Below are 20362 nucleotides of genomic sequence, written 5' to 3'. Positions count from 1 at the left end.
GTTTGGTTTATATGGTGGGAGATGCTTTTGCCACTTGTAACTAATGAAATTCCTTTGGGTCTGATTCTGTGCTTTTGAATTCAGCACAGTAATCTACTTTTAATGTTCATAGTTGTTTCTTCAAAGCACCTCTATTAGTGAGAAGTTTTGACTTGAGTGTCTGTGGCTTTTTCAACAAGAGGCGTGTCTCTTGTTTGATAATTAGATGACGGTGAAGGTTAAAGATTCTGAATGTGTGTTCAGGAAATGGTTGCATTTTCCACTGTGCATAATTAACTTTTTGGTGTCATGAGTTTTAGATTGACCTTTCGAACATTCAGTGTCTTGCATAGTGTACTAAGCCATTTGAATGGTTTGCTTCACACTACAGAATGAATGGGAATGCACTCGTCTTCCATTAAAAAGTGATGTTTGCTAGTGCACATGATTGATATGGTACACTGGAAAAAAACTGTGTTGGATTTACTTAAAATATACAGTATATGTAGCATTTTTGCATCATGCTTTTTAAGTAAAATCAACTTATGGTCCTTTTATGTCAGCATAACTAGAAAACCTTTGTTAGATATACACAAATGTATCAGTTCATTCAGCTTTTACTAACTAAATGACCCAATACATTCATTTTGACCAAACAAACATGCTTAAATTATTCAAGCGCAAGGACTTATGGGTATTCCCCACAACCTAAGTACTTGATCGTTTCAGTTTGTAGTACTTAAAATCTTAATTTTATCAATTTTTAAGCCAAAGAAGTTAAGGGAACTCACAATTATTCATTTACTATATGTATTACTCTAAGTTCACCTTATAATTGATATTTTGTGATGTACACATTAATGCAAATTAAGTAAAGCAAAAAAAAAATGTATAAATATGTACGAGCAATTTATACGTTATGGTTGTTGAGCCAACGAATCATTTGTTTTCAGTGTACTTTTGAATGCTCTGGCAATTTCTTCCTCTGAAAATTGAAAATGATTTGTTTTGTGAATGGGTGAGATATGATGATTCTTTTTACTTTTAAAAACATCTCTGTTGGATTTTTTATGTATAATATTGATTTTTTTTTTTTTTTAATTTATCATTTTTTAGGCCACTCCTGTTATAAGGGAAAATGCAAAAAGCAAATGTACTGTACCTCCCATCAGGGCCGTAGCATGGTATTCTGGGCCCCTTGACTGTATATTGCTCTTGGCCCCTTTCCTATTAAAAAAAATACCCACTGTTCCCCCCCGGAACAGTGGGCCCCTAGAATCATTACCACCTTTCACCCCACTAGCTACGGCCCTGCCTCCGGTCCTATTTAAAGCAATGTGTACATAGTATTTTATAATGATACTGTTTGAGTTCTGACGAGGATGGTAAATGAATGGCAACTCTAAGAGACAGATTTCTCTATTAAAACGCCTCTTTTGCTCAATCTGTGTTGTAATGTTGCTTTTATTTCAATGGGAACTATAAGCTAGTCACAAACTATTCACAATGGTAAAACTTTTACCAAGTCTACAGCATTAGCCAAGTTTAACACATAAACTCGCTCTCTTTATGTCTGTACACTGTAAAATACATCCTCCAGATTCGTTTAAAATCTATAAATGTTTTTTATTTTTTATTTATTTTTATTTTTTTTAAATGCAGGTCAGTGTTGTATCCATGAAAAAGGTGTTTGTTTTCCAAACGGCTTTGAGAAGATGCTAATCGCTCCTTTGTGCTGTTGTGGGCGTGGCTTCCAAAGCAGCCCGTTCTCCGATTGGTCAAACAAAAGCCTGCTGTTCTGCTATTGGTCCATACTTGAGAGGACGTCGCGCACGTATAAAAACGAAACTGCTTTCATTACGGATCTGCAGGTCCGTGCTTAAGAATCTCGGAGCCAATGGCTCCCGTTACACCAACATGGCGGCCGGACCAAGCCAGTTTTCCTCGCTGTTTTCTATGAAAACAAGTGAAAAAGTAGGAGGGTAGCAGCAGCACAACATCAGCGTCACATGATTCGTAAAGCCAGGCTGCCCTGTTCCAATATGGTGGTCAGCTTGGCGGAGCTGCGTCTCCCGTTGATCATATCACTTCTATGCGGGTTCGGAACCTGCAGCAAGGAAGAACCGCAGGTTTTCGGGCTGCGCCTGGAGGACGCCAGCGAGCGGGTGTACATGCGTGAGCGGGTCGTCGTAGCTCCGCACGGGTCCACTTTCAAGCTCAGATTGTTTGGGTCCTACCTGGCCAAGGAGAGCTGGCCGTGGGTCGCGTTCGCCGCCGCTGGAGGCGGTTCGGATGACCCGTGCACGCAGGAGGACCTCCGCAAGTCCGCTGCGTTCAGGGTGCTTGGAGAGTTCGGACCGGACGAGGAGAATAGCGGGCTCATAGAGGTCCAAACCGAGAATGCATCATCCAAATCGGAGAATAAGAAAGCAGAGCCTGTATTCCATTATGTGTGTGTCTTAAAGGGCCAGGCATGGGTGACGTTTGGATCGGACAAGTTGCTTATAAAGGACCCGGATGCACCATCCGATTACATTCCACTCTGGGGGCTGATTTTGGTTGTTGTGGTGCTGGTTTTGATTTGCAGTGTGGTCAGATGCCTGAATCTGAGTTTGCTGTGGATGGATCCATTGGAGCTGTATGTTCTGCTCAGCTGTGGTTCCGAAGACGAAAAGCGGGCAGCCAAGCACCTCAAGCCCATTAGGAGGCGAGGAAATGTTCTGGTTTGCTCGCTGTTGTTCATTTGTGCATTGGGTCATTCGGTGCTTGGTGTGCTGTTGTACCGCCTATATGGGTCCATCTTACCTGCGGTGTTCACTAGTGGCTTCCTAATATTTGTTCTTGCAGAGTTGGTACCCCATATAATATGTTCTGGCTATGGTTTCCAAATGGCACCAGGTTTGATATGGCTGGCCCAGATCTGTCTCATTTTGACGTGTCCGCTCTCTTGTCCTCTTGGGCTCATTTTGGACCTGGTCCTACGCCGTGATGTGAGCACCTGTGGCATCCGTGAAAAAACCATGGAAATGATTCGGACTAGTGTGAACGATCCGTATAACGAATTCGTCAAGGTGGAGTTCAGCAAGGGTGCTCTCAGGACCAAAACTGTGGAGGATATCTTGACACCCTTGAAAGATTGTTTTATGCTGCCCTCCACGGCCGTGCTGGACTTTAGCACTATGTCAGAGATCATGCAGAGCGGATATACTCGGGTCCCTGTGTATGAAGAGGAAAGGTCCAATATTGTAGAGATCCTGTATGTGAAAGACCTGGCATTGGTTGATCCAGAAGATCGCACCCCCATGACCACCATCACAAAGTTTTACAATCATCCATTGCATTTTGTTTTTAATGACACCAAGCTGGATGCAATGCTGGAGGAATTCAAAAAAGGCATGTAAAGGCCTAAAAAGATGCCTGGAAACTAGTGATGCATGATATATCGTTGAACATATCAGTATCATTGGTAGTTATCGGTATCGGCGTAATGGGAGCAGATAATATCAGGGCTTATATTTTTAGTATTTTCAGGGTTTTTTATTCTTTTTCAACATTTTCCTTTTTTTCCCTCCCTATTTATGTATTGTTTTATATACAAAACAGTTTGTAAATCAGTGTTTTTTATTATTATATGTCTCTCAGTAATACTTGATTCTGATTGGTTAATATCAGCATTCTTTGGTCAAATATTTTTTATAATGAATGCTTCTAATAAATATTATATATCATACTTTAATAATTGGTTTAATTATTGCATTATATCAGTCAATATTTTGCACGTTATCGGCAGGTATCGGTCTAAAGCAGCGCTACTCAACACATGGCATGCGGCCCTCGAGCGATCTTTTGCAGCCTGTGTTATGATATCATCATCAGAAATATATTTATCAGCAGCCTATCAAATCTGTATGAATTGTAAAGTGTCCATTTTCATGAGGATTTACACTAGTTCTCTACCTTGCTGAATCACGTTAGAGCAGTAGCGGATTTAGGCATGGGCGACGTGCAGTGGCCCAGGGCGGCATCTTGCGAGGGGCGGCACGAGACACCGGTCAACAACTTTGAGGATGTGTTGAAGCGGGTTTCGCACAGGGCGCCATACAAGCTAGAACCGCCACTGCGTTAGAGAGGGAATTCAACTGCAAGAGGATATGAAAAATAAACAAATTTAAAAAACAAATTATATTGGAGCATGGCTGATGTTATGAGAGTGGCGGTCGGTCTGTGTGCACGTTCGTACGTTGTACATGTGAAAAGATAGCAGTTTTTCCTGCAGTGACGGCGTTTAGACGCCTTCACGCAAAAGCTTTTTAGTGATCTACTCCGGCGCAAAACACTAAGGGGGGTGAACAAATCTTTATGACTTGTCTTTAGGACTTTTGGTGATAATTTTGGATATATCGTTTTTGAACACATCTCTGGTGTATGTGATGTTGAGCATTCATCTGTGTGTTAGTGACAACAGAACTGTTTAAAATAATTACTAAAATGGATTGTTCACCCAAAAAATATTTTTTTATATATATTTCCTGACCCTCATGCCATCGCAGATGTGTATGACTTACTTTCTTCTGCAGAACACAAATGAAGATTTTTAGAAGAACATCTCAGCTCTGTAGGCCCATACAATGTAAGTGAATGGTGATCAGAACTTCGAAGCTCCAAAAAGCTTATAAATCAGCATAAAAGTAATTCATACGACTCCAGTGGTTAAATCCATGTCTTCTGTAGTGATATGATAGGTGTGGGTGAGAAACAGATCAATGTTTAAGTCATTTTTAACTATAAATCTCCACTTTCACTGGCAGTTGGATATTTATAGTAAAAAAGCCAATGACTTAAAAATATATCTCTCTCATCCACTGAGCTGAGATATTTTTTTCTAAATAATCTTCATTTGTCTTCAGCAGAAGAAAGTCAGTCATACACATCTGGGACGGCATGAAGGTGAGTAAATTATGGATTTTAATTTTTAGGTGAACTATCCCATTAACTAACACCAACATTCTTACTATAAAAATGTTTACTAATACATATATATCTATATCAGCCAATATTTTACCAATTATCGGCAGTTATCGGTATCGGCGTAATGGTTGCTGATAATATCAGGGCTTATATTAGAATTATTTTCAGGATTTTTTTATATAAATTTTTTTTTTTTTTTCCTTAATATAAAACAGTACATTTAACAGTGTTTATTACATGGCTCTCTGTAATACTTGTATCTGATTGGTTGATATCTGCATTCTTTTGTTTATATTTTTGTGTTACTTATAAAATGATTATTTATTATACTTATTGTTTTTATAATTAATAATTGGTTAATTATTGAATTGTACAAAGTCAGGCATTGTATATCGATGACCATATCCGTATAAGCCATTATTTTGCCAATTATTGGTAGTTATCATATCGGTCTAATGGAAGCAGATATCTGGTCTTATATTTTCAGTATTCCTTTTCTTTCTTTTTTTCTCGACATTTTCCCATTTTTTGATATTTAATTTTCATTATATACAAAACAGTACTTATTTCAGTTTATTATTACATGGCTCTCTGTAATACTTGGTTGTGATTGGTTAATATCAGCATTCTTTGGTCAAATATTTTTGTATAATGAATGCTGGATAATTAATTATTTATAGTAATTATATATTATACTTATTGTTTTTATAATTAACAAGTGGTTTATTTATTAAAATAAAAAAAACATTATTTTACAAATCAAACTATATAATGGACCGTTGTCCTTGGCAACCCACTTCCCACAGAGCCATGTTAGTTTCATGGCTCTCGTATCTCGTATGGCCTCTTCTTAAACTCAAATCCATATTCTAAAGTTCTCTAATTACATGTCTGTACATGTTACATGATGTTAAGATCATGTGTTCTCTCTGTGTTCCTCCTTAGGAAACTCCCACCTGGCAATCGTTCAGAAGGTGAATAATGAAGGAGAAGGAGATCCATTCTATGAGGTTCTCGGACTGGTCACGCTAGAGGACGTTATTGAGGAGATCATCAAATCTGAGATCCTGGACGAGTCTGATGGTTACAGTGAGTAGTTACTGTAAATGATGTGCTTTTGAAATGAGACTTTGCATTATTTTATTTTAACTGACATGAAATGTGTTTTTGTCTAATTCCACAGTGGACATGAAGGTGAAACGTCCAGCAGCAACGCTGGAGATTCCCCTGGAGCCCCGCAGCGTGCATGAGGAGTTCTCTATATTTAAACCGCCAGAGGGCGAGCCGAAGATACGCACCTCTCCTCAACTGCTGCTGGCCACCCACCGCTTCCTGTCCAGAGGTCTGCTACAAAATAAAGCAATAATCTACGAGAGGCATGTGTTGCAGTGATTATAGCATGGTTAAGGGGTCAGGGTTTCCACGGTCATGGTACATTTCTAGGACTCAAAAAGTCAATTAATCGCAATCACGATTAAATCACGATATGAGCATGTATATTTAAATGTTTTTTACTTATAAAAAGACACATTTTTCCCCCCTGAAATGTGTTTTTGAACACTGAAATTTTGGAACGTAAAATGTATGAGTAAGGTAAAACAATTGACAAAATCAGTTAAAATCGCAATTGTAATATCTTTAACAACATTATGGCAGTCATTTTTTTTAATTGCGTTTTTGTCCATATTGCACAGCTCTAATAGAAATATAAAATCTTAAAATGTCAAGAAAACTGTATATTATTATTTGTGATATAATTTGTTCTAGTTATGCTCATCTCTAAAATGTTAGGGTGTAAAAAGAGTGCAATCTGTATAAAATGATTTTTATAAATCTAGTTACCATGAATGACTGGAAGAGTCATGGAAATTCATTGGTCAAAATGTGTGTGAACCCTGAGGGGTGTTTTTGGGTGCTAATAATCCTTTAACCATGATGAAAAGCACTGTAATACATAATTATAATATCAAAAAACAGTTCTTCCTGCTAAGTAATAGCCTACAGTTCATAAGCTTAACTGTATGCTGTTTACGATTGCCAAGCAACTTGTCACATTAATATAGAATTTATACAGATTTTAAACTAATGGGAATTCTATTTATAATGTCAATCTTCTGTTTCAAACGTGGCTCATTCTATCAGAACCATTCCATTTTCTAATCCAATTTTTGCATTTACTTTTACGTTTGTGCAAAGAAAGCAAGCCGTAAAGGAAAACTTTTCTCAGCAACAAGCATCAACTCATAAAGAACATTTCAGGATTGATTTGTGTCTGTTACGTGCTGCTTAATTGAGGTGATTTCATACACCGTTAACTACCACACCCTCCTTCTCTTTATTTCAGAGGTGGAACATTTCTGCCCACAGCGTGTGTCGGAGAGAGTTTTATTTCATCTGCTGCGGCACCCGAGTGTCAACCAAGAAGTGAAGTTTGACCCAGGAAACCGACTTAGTCCAGATCATTACCTCTACACACGGAACCACCCTGTGGACTATTTCATTCTGCTGCTGCAGGTAGAAGAACATATGTTCATGTAAATAACTTCTTAACATTTAAAAAAAAAATGTAACTGGAAAGTTAACTGGAGCTTGTCATATTTTCACACCTTTGACCATAAGCATTTTGTTTTGTACAAGGGTGAATGTCATGAAAAAAATGTGCCGGTCATTTTTCACCCCAAGATGAAAAGAGAAAAAAATTTACATAATATAATAAAAATGTAAAATAATATTCATTTGGGGCAAAATATATAACTCATAAAATATAATATCTGTTATTATTATATTATCATATTTTTATTCTGATATTATTATACTGCAAAATTGTATTCATATTATAGAAATGTTATTTTATATATAAATTATATTTATATAATATAAATATATTATTAATTCTTTGCTTGAATATATGAGATACACAAACTATAATAAAGTATAAGTGTACAATAGAATAATAGTATATATAATAACAATAAATGTTATAATATTAAAATAGATATGATAGATATGTATTATAATGTATACATATTATGAAAATGTTATTTTATATAAAGGTATGTATGCTTATATAATATAAAAATATTGTCAATATTTTGCATGAGTATATTAATATACATCTAAACAGTGAATAGTAAAATATACATATTTTTTTATATTCAAAATATATGAAAAACACAGTGTAATATTATGATGTACAAAATATAATTGATATACACTATATTGCCAAAAGTATTCGCTCACCCATCCAAATAATTGAATTCAGGTGTTCCAATCACTTCCATGGCCACAGGTGTATAAAATGAAGCACCTAGGCATGTAGACTGCTTCTACAAACATTTGTGAAAGAATGGGCCGCTCTCAGGAGCTCAGTGAATTCCAGCGTGGTACTGTGATAGGATGCCACCTGTGCAACAAGTCCAGTCGTGACATTTCCTCGCTACTAAATATTCCACAGTCAACTGTCAGTGGTATTATAACAAAGTGGAAGCGATTGGGAATGACAGCAACTCAGCCACGAAGTGGTAGGCCACGTAAAATGACAGAGCGGGGTCAGCGGATGCTGAGGCGCATAGTGCGCAGAGGTTGCCAACTTTCTGCAGAGTCAATCGCTACAGACCTCCAAAGTTCATGTGGCCTTCAGATTAGCTCAAGAACAGTGCGTAGAGAGCTTCATGGAATGGGTTTCCATGGCCGAGCAGCTGCATCCAAGCCATACATCACCAAGTGCAATGCAAAGCGTCGGATGCAGTGGTGTAAAGCACGCTGCCACTGGACTCTAGAGCAGTGGAGACGCGTTCTCTGGAGTGACAAATCACGCTTCTCCATCTGGCAATCTGATGGACGAGTCTGGGTTTGGCGGTTGCCAGGAGAACGGTACTTGTCTGATTGCATTGTGCCAACTGTGAAGTTTGGTGTAGGGGGGATTATGGTGTGGGGTTGTTTTTCAGGAGCTGGGCTTGGCCCCTTAGTTCCAGTGAAAGGAACTCTGAATACTTCAGCATACCAAGAGATTTTGGACAATTCCATGCTCCCAACTTTGTGGGAACAGCTTGGGGATGGCCCCTTCCTGTTCCAACATGACTGCGCACCAGTGCCCAAAGCAAGGTCCATAAAGACATGGATGAGCGAGTTTGGTGTGGAAGAACTTGACTGGCCTGCACAGAGTCCTGACCTCAACCCGATAGAGCACCTTTGGGATGAATTAGAGCGAAGACTGCGAGCCAGGCCTTCTCGTCCAACATCAGTGTCTGACCTCACAAATGCGCTTCTGGAAGAATGGTCAAAAATTCCCATAAACACACTCCTAAACCTTGTGGAAAGCCTTCCCAGAAGAGTTGAAGCTGTTATAGCTGCAAAGGGTGGGCCGACGTCATATTAAACCCTATGGATTAAGAATGGGATGTCGCTTAAGTTCATATGTGTCTAAAGGCAGATGAGCGAATACTTTTGGCAATATAGTGTATATCAAATACAATTTTCATAATGTGCTTAAATTATAATATATATATTATTTATAAATTTAGAAATGTATATTTTGCATGAATATATAAAAGATATATATATATATATACACATTATATACATATGTAATTTTTTTTGTAATTTTTCTTTTGTGGAATTATTATTTTTAATTTTTATTTTTTTTGTGGGGTTTTTTTTCCCCTTTTTCTCCCAATTTGGAATGCCCAATCCCCAATGCGCTGTAAATCCTCATGGTGGTGTAGAGACTCGCCTCAATCTGGTGGCGGAGGACGAATCTCAGTTGCCTCTGCGTCTGAGAACGTCAGCCCGCGCATCTTATCACATCTTGAGCGCGTTACCACGGAGACATAGCGCGTGTGGAGGCTTCACGCCTATGGCAAGCCAAAAGGATCACAATACGCTATAGACTAAAACGGCGTTTTGGTTGCACAAATACGCACATTATTTGCGGTATTTTGCTTATATGATAATAAGTCCCGCCCGCTGATTTCCACAGCCAGTAAGTTTGAATTGTTGTCACCCAGTCAACAAAGAACTGAGTCAGACCAGACAAGTTACTTCACACAGGCACATTTGTTTGGTAGCGATGAACTTGTCTGGTCTGCGTATTGTGAGCCTTTTGGCTTGCGATACACGCCATCCACCGCGGCATCCATGCACAACTTGCCACGCGCCCCACTGAGAGTGAGAAACACATTATAGCGACCACGAGGAGGTTACCCCGTGTGATTCTACCCTCCCTAGCAACCTGGCTGGAGTCACTCGGCACGCCCTGGGATTCGAACATAAATATATAGTTTTAATTAAAAAAAAGAATTAATATTACAATTATTTAATTATAATTAAAATCAATTTCTTTTCTTTTGGGATGAAACATGACCCAGGCATTTCTAGAAAGTATTTGATTTATATGATTTATACACAGATTGTTCCTCTCTCTCTCTCTGTGTGTGTGTGTGTGTGTGTGTGTATAGGGTCGTGTGGAGGTGGAGATTGGGAAAGAGGGTTTAAAATTTGATAATGGCGCTTTCACCTACTACGGCGTCTCGGCGCTCACAGCCCCCTCCTCAGGTTTGTCGTGACAATACGTGACTTTATGATAATCCCAGATCAAATAATCATCATCACAAACAAAGCCAAAAACAATGAGAGCTCACTCATGTTGACTCAGAACATCATGTGTTGAAGACTGCAGTCCTGAACAGGGTCGATTTGGTTGTGAAGCTGTTGGGCAACCATTTGAAACTGCTGAATATGCATCCCTGTTGTGTTTTGAAAGCACAAAGATTATATGGGTCTATCGTTGCAGTTTAAAGTCTTGTGTTACACAATGTCTGAACTAGGCATGACTGGACAACTTTTAAGTGTCAAGAAATTTTGGTGTCCTCACTGAAAGTACAATACTGTGTGAAACCAATCAGAACATATTTGATGAATAATATACAGCTACGTACATTTACATGTATGCTTGGCAGACACTTTAATTATTCCATGCTCAAGTATGTGTGTGCCCTGGCAATTGAATCCGGAACTGAGCAGGATTCTAGACCAATGAGATTTCACAGTGGATTTTAACGATATTATCTTTGCAATATTAAATATTAAATTGTCACATTAATGATTCATTTATAGTCTTTGAAGTCCATCCTAACACGACTGGAGGGATACAGGCAGTGGTAGACACCAAGCAACTGACAAAATGTCTTGCTGTGCATCGCTTGGCATGGTAGCAGCTGGTTAGGACAAAAACGTAGATAAATATCTGTACAAGAGATAAGATTTATTGTTTGATGTTTTATTGCGTCATGCATGATTAAAGCACAGGTGTCACTGCTGCAATTACGCTTTGTGTTTATGTCCTTTTATATTGACTGTAATGTTTTATTTGAATGATCAGTCCACCAGTCTCCGGTCTCAACACAGCGTCAGTCCCCCAGAGACCCCTTTGAGCTGGCTGACGCCACCAGCCCGTCTAGCTACTGTCCCGACTACACAGTTCGAGCCCTCACGGACCTACAGTTCATAAAGGTGAGCTTATTCACACATTGTTAGTTTGGATATTCTGGGTTTTATCCACACTTCAGATTTGGGTCAATGACAAATAAGCTTGTCTGCGGTCATAAAAATGAGAAATATTTTTAAAATCTAGTTTAAAACGCTTTGTGTAGAAATGTAATCTTTGTGTCCATGTTAGTTTCATGCATTTTTGAGAAACATTTCTAGCATTTTCTACAAAAAAGTGATTTGATGACTTAAAATGTGATGTAACCATCAATTAAAAGGTTTTAAAGATATCGACCGATATGGGTTTTTCAATGGCCGATACCGATATCTAGAGAGCAGGATGGCTGATGGCCAACATAAATGCTGATAAACATAATACAGTTTAACAACAGCACATCAGGACTTAAAAAGGGACTTAAAAGAATCAAAATTAGTGCTAGACCGATATATCGGTCAGGCCAGTGCCGATAAACAAAATTTGTAAAGTAAAAAAAAAAAACTTTTATGCAACATTTACTCAAATTTGCATAAACTTGAAAAGAAAAAGCTTGAAAACAAAGTGTTGAGTACCAGTAGATTTTGGAACTGCAACAAGGGAAAAGTTAAAAACTTGTATTAATCGGCCAAGCAAACGCGGTTATCTGCCAATGCGATAATCGCAAAATGGCCAAATATCGGCCGATTAATCGGTCTTGCAATAAGTTCACCCAAAAATGAAAGTTCTCTCATCATTTACTCACCCTTATACCATCCCAGATTTTCTTCTACAGAACACAGATCAAGATTTTTAGAAGAATTTCTCAGCATTTCTTTTGGTCCATACAAAATTTTGAAGCTCCAAAAAAATCACACAAGTCAGCATTAAAGTAATCCGTACTCCTTTTTTTTACTATAAATTCTCCTCTCTGCTCAGTCAATCTCCACTTTCACATTCTTCTTCTTGTGTTTTTGGTGATTCACATTGTTCATGCATACGTCCCCTACTGGGCAGGGAGAAGAATTTCTAGCAAAAAAGGACTTCAATATTGATCTGTTTCACACCCACACCTATCCTATCACTTCTGAAGACATGGATTTAACCACTGGAGTCTTATGGATTACTTTTATGCTGCCTTTATCTGCTTTTGAGAGCGTAAATATTTTAGCACCCATTCACTTGCATTGTGAGGACTTACAGAGCTGAAATATTCTTCTAAAAATTATGATTCGTGCTCTGCACATTTTTGGGTGAACTATCCTTTTAAGTACCGGATATCAAAAAGTGTTCTTAGGGTTTCTTCGTTAGACCTAAACAAAAAAATTAATAAAAATGTCAAAGTATCTGATATTATTTAAAACTTCACACAAATTAATAAGGGGCTAAAGGGGTCCTCTCTGTTTTGTGTTTTTTGTCACATGACAACAGAATGACTACCTGCATATTGGTTACAACACCTGACTTAGATTTGGTGGATAAAAGTTTTTCAAATATTATTATTTTTTAAATGGTTTCACAGCTTATTTTATTTAATAATAATAAAAATTATAATAATAATAAACGACTTAAGCCAGCATTTCTGTTTTCTGGAATTTTAGCTTTTAATGAGACTTATTTTTTACTGTCTCATAACAGTTAAATCACACAGAAGAAATATCAAAATAACTTGGAACACAGAAAATAAAAACACGTTTATCATAGTAGAGGTGGATGCAAGTAATAATTTTCTGTAAATTGCATTTAATGTATTTTTGAATAACGTAATAGATCCAGACAAAATAAATAAATAAATAATAAGTGTCATGTCATTGACTAATTGCTAATCGCCTATATTAACATACCCAGTGGTGATTTTTCATAGAAAGAAATTGTGAAAGAACAAAACATATCTGCATTAACTGTGTCCCCCGTCTATTACGTGATAATATTTTTGTCCTTTACTAGGGCTGTTCCATTATTTATTTATTTATTTATTTATTTATTTATTTATTTATTTATTTATTATTAATCGATTAATTGGATACAAAAGGCAAATTTTATTTCCTTTTTTACTATTATATATATATATATATATATATATATATATATATATATATATATATTTTAACATAAAAATTATTCCACATCTTGCCTCTATGTTCTCCTCCAGTGTGCAAATTTAAAGCCATAACAACAAATGTACATGTAGGGTTGTATACTATACATTAGGTTCAATGTTGCAATATAAATTGCATATTGCTTTTAATTTTTTTTAACAAAAAAAAAATATTGTTTTAATTTTTTTTATATATAGAAATGTTTTATTTTTCTGTGAAGACCCAGCTATTAGACGATGAAATTTAGTGGTGACATTTTCAATATTGATTTTGTATTGATTAGTTTTTGCAGACCTAGTTGTAAACAGCCACTGGCAGTGCTGGCAGTCAAATCTCATTGATCTAAAATCCCGCTCCACGTAGGATATTAAACATCAAATATGTTCTGATTGGCTGTGATTTATCTCACTTTTGCAACATTTCGCTTTCAGTAAAGGCTGAAAAAATACTTGACCTAAGCCAGGACACACTGTAAGTTTGTAACATTTATTAAATGTTGTCTTTGCTTTTCTGTTAAAATTTCTTTAACCGTTTTCTACAGGTGACCCGTTTGCAGTACCTCAATGCTTTGATGGCCTCCCGGGTGGCACAGAGTCCTGAGCCCCCTGAAATAAAGATCCTGCCCAACAGTCAAACAAAACTCCTGAACGAAAAAAACACTATGCAAGGTACAAAGTAAACACGCATGTAACCGAGTACGTAAGGGATCTTTTTGTGTGACTCTCTTGAGATTTTCCATATCTTCTTCTTTCCATGTTTTCATTTAATGGGCTTGCTATGGATTGTTGTGATATCCAAACATGCAAGAACAGGTCGACTGGGAACGTCTGTAAAACTATGTGTACTGTAAATGAGAATGTTTCTGGCTTCTGTGTTCATCCCTCTCTTACGCTGAACTAAGACTGTTTTCTCTTTGTCTTTTCTCTCCCTCCCTTAATTTCCCCCCCTCTTTTTATCTCCATTAGAGTTTCAGCTTCACTTTTCATTCTTTGACGCAATTGACAACTACTGTTAGTGTTCTTTGCATGAGGTAAATGCAAGAGCAATCTTTTGCATGAAAAGTTAAGTATGAAACATGCACAATAACCCCATCAGCAGCATGTTGATACATCACAGAGCGGAAAAACAGTTTCAAATGCATTACTGTCAAGAGCATCTTTTTTTGCTTTTTACTGCCACCCTTTTGCAAAGTAACCCTTTTCTGTATTAATGCTATCTGTTGGCACCTCCACATTAAACTCTCAGACAGGATTTAAATGTCCAGGTAAGTCATTTTCTGTCACTTCGCTGTACCAAACTGGTAGAAAATTGGAAATAAAAAGCACAATATATAAACAGTAAATCTAAAGACACTTTGTAGGATGTCCTTAAATGAATAGTTCACCCAAAAATGAAAATTCTCTCAGTATTTACTCACCATCATGCCATCCCAGATGTTTATGACTTACATTTGTGTTCAGCAGAAGAAAGAAGATTTTTCAAAAAATATTTCAGCTGTAGGTCCATACAATGCAAGTAAATGGTTAATGGTAACCAAAACTTTGAAGCTCCAAAAAGCACAAAGGCAGCATAAAAGTAATTCATATGACTCCAGTGGTTTAATCCATGTCTTCATTAGTTATATGATAGGTGTGGGTGAGAAACAGATCAATATTTAAGTATTTTTTTTACAATAAATCTCCACTTTCGACCAGCCCCCCTAAGCGTGTTCACAAGAGGACCGAGTTCTGCTTCTGTTTTATTTGGCGATTTGCATTCTTTGTGCATATCGCCACCTATTGGGCTGTCGTGCAAATATGATTTATTTATTCTTTCCTTTATCCCTCCCATCTTTTTTCTTTCTTCTCCCTGCCCAGTAGGTGGCGATATGCGTGAAGAATTTGAAATCGAAGAATCGCCAAAAGTCGTATCACTTCAGAAGATATGGATTTAACCACTGGAGTCGTATGGATTACTTTTGTGCTGCCTTTATGTGCTTTTTGGAGCTTCACAGTTTTGGTCACAGTTCACTTGCATTGTTTGGACCTACAGAGATGTAAATGTTCAGCAGGAGAAAGAAAGTCATATACATCTGGGATGGCATGAGGGTGAGTAAATTGAGAGAATTTTCATTTTTGAGTGAACTATCCCTTTAAATTTTAATAAAGACCAATTTTCCTCAGAGATGCATGATATATCAGGGATGGTATTGGTATTTGAAAACAAAAATCCTCTTTTTTTTAATTTTTTTTTTATTTAGCCAATCATATCAAATTCAGCACAATTCAAACTGTACATGGGTAAATCTTTTGAAACCTTCCAAGAACATGTACATCTCAGATTTCACCTCAAAATAAAAAAAACAAATTATTATATTTTGCATAAACAAAAAAACACTGTTAATGTTCTGGGTTCAATACAAGTTAAGCTCAATTAATAGCATTTGTGGCATAATGTTGATTACCACAAAAAAAAAAAAAAAGTCAACCTGTCCCTCGTTTATTAAAAAAAACACAGTTACAGTAAGATACTTACAATGGAAGTGAATGGGGCCAGTCTGTAAACGTTACGCACTGTTACAAAAGTATAGCCACATTATACATATGAACATGATTTTACTGTGATAAAATCGCTTACTAACCTTTTCTCTGTAAAGATATATCCAATGTTACAACTTCACTGTCATGACGACGTAACGGCTGTAAACCTTCTAATATGATAATGCCAGTAAATTCCTGATTTCATCACACTAAAATATTTTTTTTAACACTTATAATGTTTACGTCTTGAGGCTATACTTTTGAAACAGTCAATATTTTAACGTTTACGGTCTGGCCCCATTGACTTCCATTGTAAGCGCCTAACTGTAACCACTATTTTGCTTTTATAAAAAAATAATAATAATAATTCTAGTAAATCAACATTCACAAATGCTGCTGATTAAGCTTAACTTGTATTGAATCTGGGACATTCTTGTTGAAATATTGTACACACATGATCGGACATGATCTAGAAATAAATAATTATCATAAGCCGTAAATAAATAGTGCACTCCCAGTTTTCTCAGACTTTTGCTTGTCACATAAAATCATCATATGAAGCTCCCTGCTTATCTTTATACTTAATTTTTATACTAATTATTTTTGTTCCAGTGAATTATTACAATTTGTGAACATTTATAGAATAAAATGGAAGACATTTTTCAAACTATTTACTGACATTTCTTTGAAGTACTACAGACTGTAAACTGTCTGCTCATTTTGGACACAGTCCACTGAATGATCAGAATATGTTAACACAGAAAATGAACCAGTATTTCTTATGGATCATTTCATTCTTGGCATCTGCAGGTGCGAGCAAGAGCCAGGAATCTAGGTCAGAGGAGGAGCCTCACAGCCAGAGAGGAGCTTTTTGACCTTCGAGCTAACCTTTCTCCAGAACTCATGAGGATTTTATTATGACAACTAACTTGTTTTTTGTCATCTTAAAGGGATAGTTCAACCAAAAATAAAAAAAAAATTGTCATTTACTCACCTTCATGTTGTTCCAAATCTTGCATGGAACACACACAAAAAAGGACATTTTAGGCAATTTACTTCACTGTATGGTAAAAAGTTACAATGAAAGTGAATGGTGACTGAGACTAACATTCTGCCTAACATCTCCCTTTGTGTTCCACTTATTTGCAGGAAACTGATTTTGATGTGGAAAGTTGGAGTTTTTCACTTAACAGACTTTGTCTCGCAGTGTTATTACATATGGTTTAGATGCAGGGGCATAGCAAGCATTTACTGGGAGGGGACATGCTCCCCTCATGTTTAAAAAAATGTCTACATTGGTCCCATAAATAATCATGCTTTTTTAAAGACCCATGCCTTAATGTTTTGTACCTACGCCCCCTTGGGAAAGTTTCAAAACTTCCAAAAGCATAATTTTGAAGGCGACATAAAAAAGTAACCATGCTTACTGCTGCAACCTGGTCTCATAAAATCACGTTACTATACCTATATCTTGTAAAATGTATTTTTACGTGGCTCATTGTACATACTGTGGATTTTTTCTTGTAAAATGAACGCTAGAGGCACTTAAACAGTGGCTTTTGTTCACTTTCACACAAATCAGGAATAAAATAGCATGTAGCTTAGCTTATATCGCATTGCACTTGTAATGCAAAGGATTGGGATACAAGTCCGGAAGAGCACGCGAGTCGGCACATGAGCTGAAAGTGTCATAGAAGCACCACAAAATGACTCGGTTGCTTCAGAAATTGTTTTTCATCTCACCTTTGCTTTTATGACACTATCAGTAAGGTTTAGGTTTCAGGTTTAGGGTAGGGAGCTCAGTTTTGTTGACTTAAAACTCCACAGAGCATTAAACTTAACATTTAACGAACTTTTAGTGCCACACAGTGGACATATCGCGTTTAGAAATGCCACGATACGTGTTATGAACCACATAACGTAATTTTGCAAAAAAGCCGCCACAGTTGCACAATTTGGATTTCCGAGTGCAATCCAAAACCCGTCCAGTTTTGCGAGACAGATGCGAGGGCACTGACGTTTGCACATTGATATGTACACTACGATTAAGTCTATGATCTTGTTATTCACTATGTCATGCGGTACGTCCGAAACAACCATGCCTCCTTGTTAGAATATTCACAGCATGCCTGCATTTTGATTCTCTATTTGAGAAACATTTCAATATTTGGTGCCTAAATTCCTTGCATGACTGTAGCTATCTAGCTAACCATATCAGCGTAAAATATCGCAAACCTTTTCCATACCAACACAGACAGCCCATCCCCTTGATATAGTCTGGAAAATACATCTTAGCAATACTGAAAATCCCAGTATTCAAGGTTGTATCATATTTTTAAGATGGCATATATGGGTAATTAAGCCTAGAAGCTACTCTACAGCTCTTATTTTGCCATTACAGGGTGTTTTGTTATTGCCAATCCTCTAACCGTTCCATTGGCTTTTGCAAGAACATTTGGAAATTCTGAGTTTAAACATTCTTAGTAGCTTTGAGTTTTTAAAATTACATTCCAGCCTACTTTGTTTCTAAACAAACAAGAAATTAAAGCCTTCCTTTTTTCTGTTATATTGATGCCTGATTCAGAGAGTCCTGTAACGTTGTTTTTTTTAGAATATTTCGGATTCAATACAAGTTTAGCTCAACTGACAGCATTTGTGGCATAATATTGATTTCCATAAAATTAACTGAATTTCTTGACTTTTCCCTCCTTTCCATTAAAAAAGTAACGATCTGGGTCACAGTGAAGCACTTACAATTGTAGTGAATGGGGCCAATCCATAAACGTTAAAACACTCACTGTTTCAAAAGTATAGCCACAAGACATAAACAACATGCATGCTAACATGATTTTAGTGTGATAAAATCGCTTACTAACCTTTTCTGTGTAAATTCTTATTTAATTTTACATCGTCGTTGCCATTACGACATAACTGCGTAAACCCTAAAAAGACTAAAACGATGATTTAAACAGATTTACAGCTCAAATATTACCCGAGTTTAAACAGAAAAAATAAAATGTGCTTTTATAACATTTTAAGCTTCACATTTCTGCCTTTAAACCCTCCAAACATTGGCCCCATTCACTTCCATTGTAAGTGCCAACTTTTTTTTTTTTTTTTTTTTAAAGAAAAGGAGGGATGTCGAAATTATTTTTCATGATAAATCAACATTATGCCACAAATGCTGTCGAGTGGGCTTAATATGTATTGAACCCAGAATATTCCTTAAAGCAGTTACATACAATTGTGCTTATAACCCATCAGCTAACGTTAACGATAATCTAAAAATTACCATTTACTGCAAGAACAGTATGTGAACCCAAGTAAATATTTTTTCTGCTGTTGAAATAAGTTGTACTGTTTGTTCTGTTGTAAAAGTAATTTTCTATGGAAATAAATTAATGAATGTATATTATAAAAAAAAAAATAAAAAAAAAACAATCCATTCCTTATTTTACTGTATCATTTTTGGATAGGTTAGAGACTGTAAATTAATATACGATTTCTAAATCATAGATGTTGTAAACTCAGAACAGTTGCTGGCAGATATCAGTTCTTCAGGTACAAACGTAGATGTGACCAGGGATTCATATAGACTTCTGATCAGCCATGTTTTGGTAGGTAAGATATTAAAATCTTCTCTGTATTGTTCACAAGCCATTGAATGCTCTTGATATCAACTGTTTCATAGGAAATAAAGACAAACTAGTACAAAAATTGTTTCATTTATTTTAATAATACTGCTTGTTGTACTAACACCAGTCGATTACAAGTCATTGCAAAAATGCCTCAGAAAAGTGAAGTTGGTTGTGAGAAAAGCTCTAGCATCATTTGATATTTTTTGTTATATAGTGCAATGACATTTACATTATTAGAGCCACTGATGTTGCCTAAATTGAGGATATGTCATTTGCTTAGTAAAATACCACAATACTATCTTATTACTTAATAAATTGGTATTTATTGGTATGAATTTGACATAATGGGTTGCTAAAAAAATCTTCGCTCAATTGGTGTTTATTTCCCCAACTAAATGTGGTTATTGTGGAAATGGTTCTTTCGAATGTGTGTTTTTTTTTTTTTTTTTATCAGACCTCTTTCCCAGTTTGGATTTGAAGCTTCTGTGTTGATCTGAGCTGTATGACGCATGCAAAGTAGCATGTGTAAAATAACCATTTCTATTGATATTGATACTGATATTGACTTTTGTCAGACAAGGTCTGAAATGTTTTTTGCGTGACAGTATGTTCATACAGTTATTACTACATAAATCACTAGACCTTTACAAGCACATAAAAAACTTTCTCTCTGTAAAAAAATAAAATAAATACACATTA

At 36.4% G+C, this 20362-nt stretch overlaps 1 protein-coding gene across 11 annotated transcripts; it reads left to right on the top strand.

The window, feature by feature from the left end:
• Positions 1–1518: 1518 nt before the first annotated feature.
• LOC127432572 (metal transporter CNNM3-like) lies at positions 1519–19470 on the top strand. 11 transcript variants are annotated; one of them, XR_007895769.1, is made up of 10 exons: positions 1519–3372; positions 5893–6036; positions 6131–6289; positions 7292–7461; positions 10404–10500; positions 11327–11457; positions 14048–14174; positions 14472–14536; positions 15363–15593; positions 16836–19470. XR_007895769.1 is itself a non-coding variant. In XM_051683826.1 (10 exons), the coding sequence occupies exons 1-8, from the start codon at positions 1989–1991 to the stop codon at positions 14519–14521; spliced, it is 2262 nt and encodes a 753-aa protein (XP_051539786.1). In that variant the 5' UTR covers positions 1519–1988; the 3' UTR covers positions 14522–14536; positions 14752–14770; positions 16836–19470. The 11 variants fall into 11 exon arrangements, 5 of the variants coding, with proteins under 5 accessions (XP_051539786.1, XP_051539787.1, XP_051539784.1 ...); XM_051683826.1 differs by lacking the exon at positions 15363–15593 and adding an exon at positions 14752–14770; XR_007895770.1 differs by lacking the exon at positions 15363–15593 and adding an exon at positions 14752–14770 and having other exon boundaries at positions 1520–3372; positions 14472–14567.
• Positions 19471–20362: the final 892 nt, after the last annotated feature.

This window comes from Myxocyprinus asiaticus, chromosome 42 (genome assembly GCF_019703515.2).
Source record: "Myxocyprinus asiaticus isolate MX2 ecotype Aquarium Trade chromosome 42, UBuf_Myxa_2, whole genome shotgun sequence".
Lineage (NCBI taxonomy): Eukaryota > Metazoa > Chordata > Actinopteri > Cypriniformes > Catostomidae > Myxocyprinus > Myxocyprinus asiaticus.
This window is presented reverse-complemented; position numbering and strand designations above follow the sequence as displayed.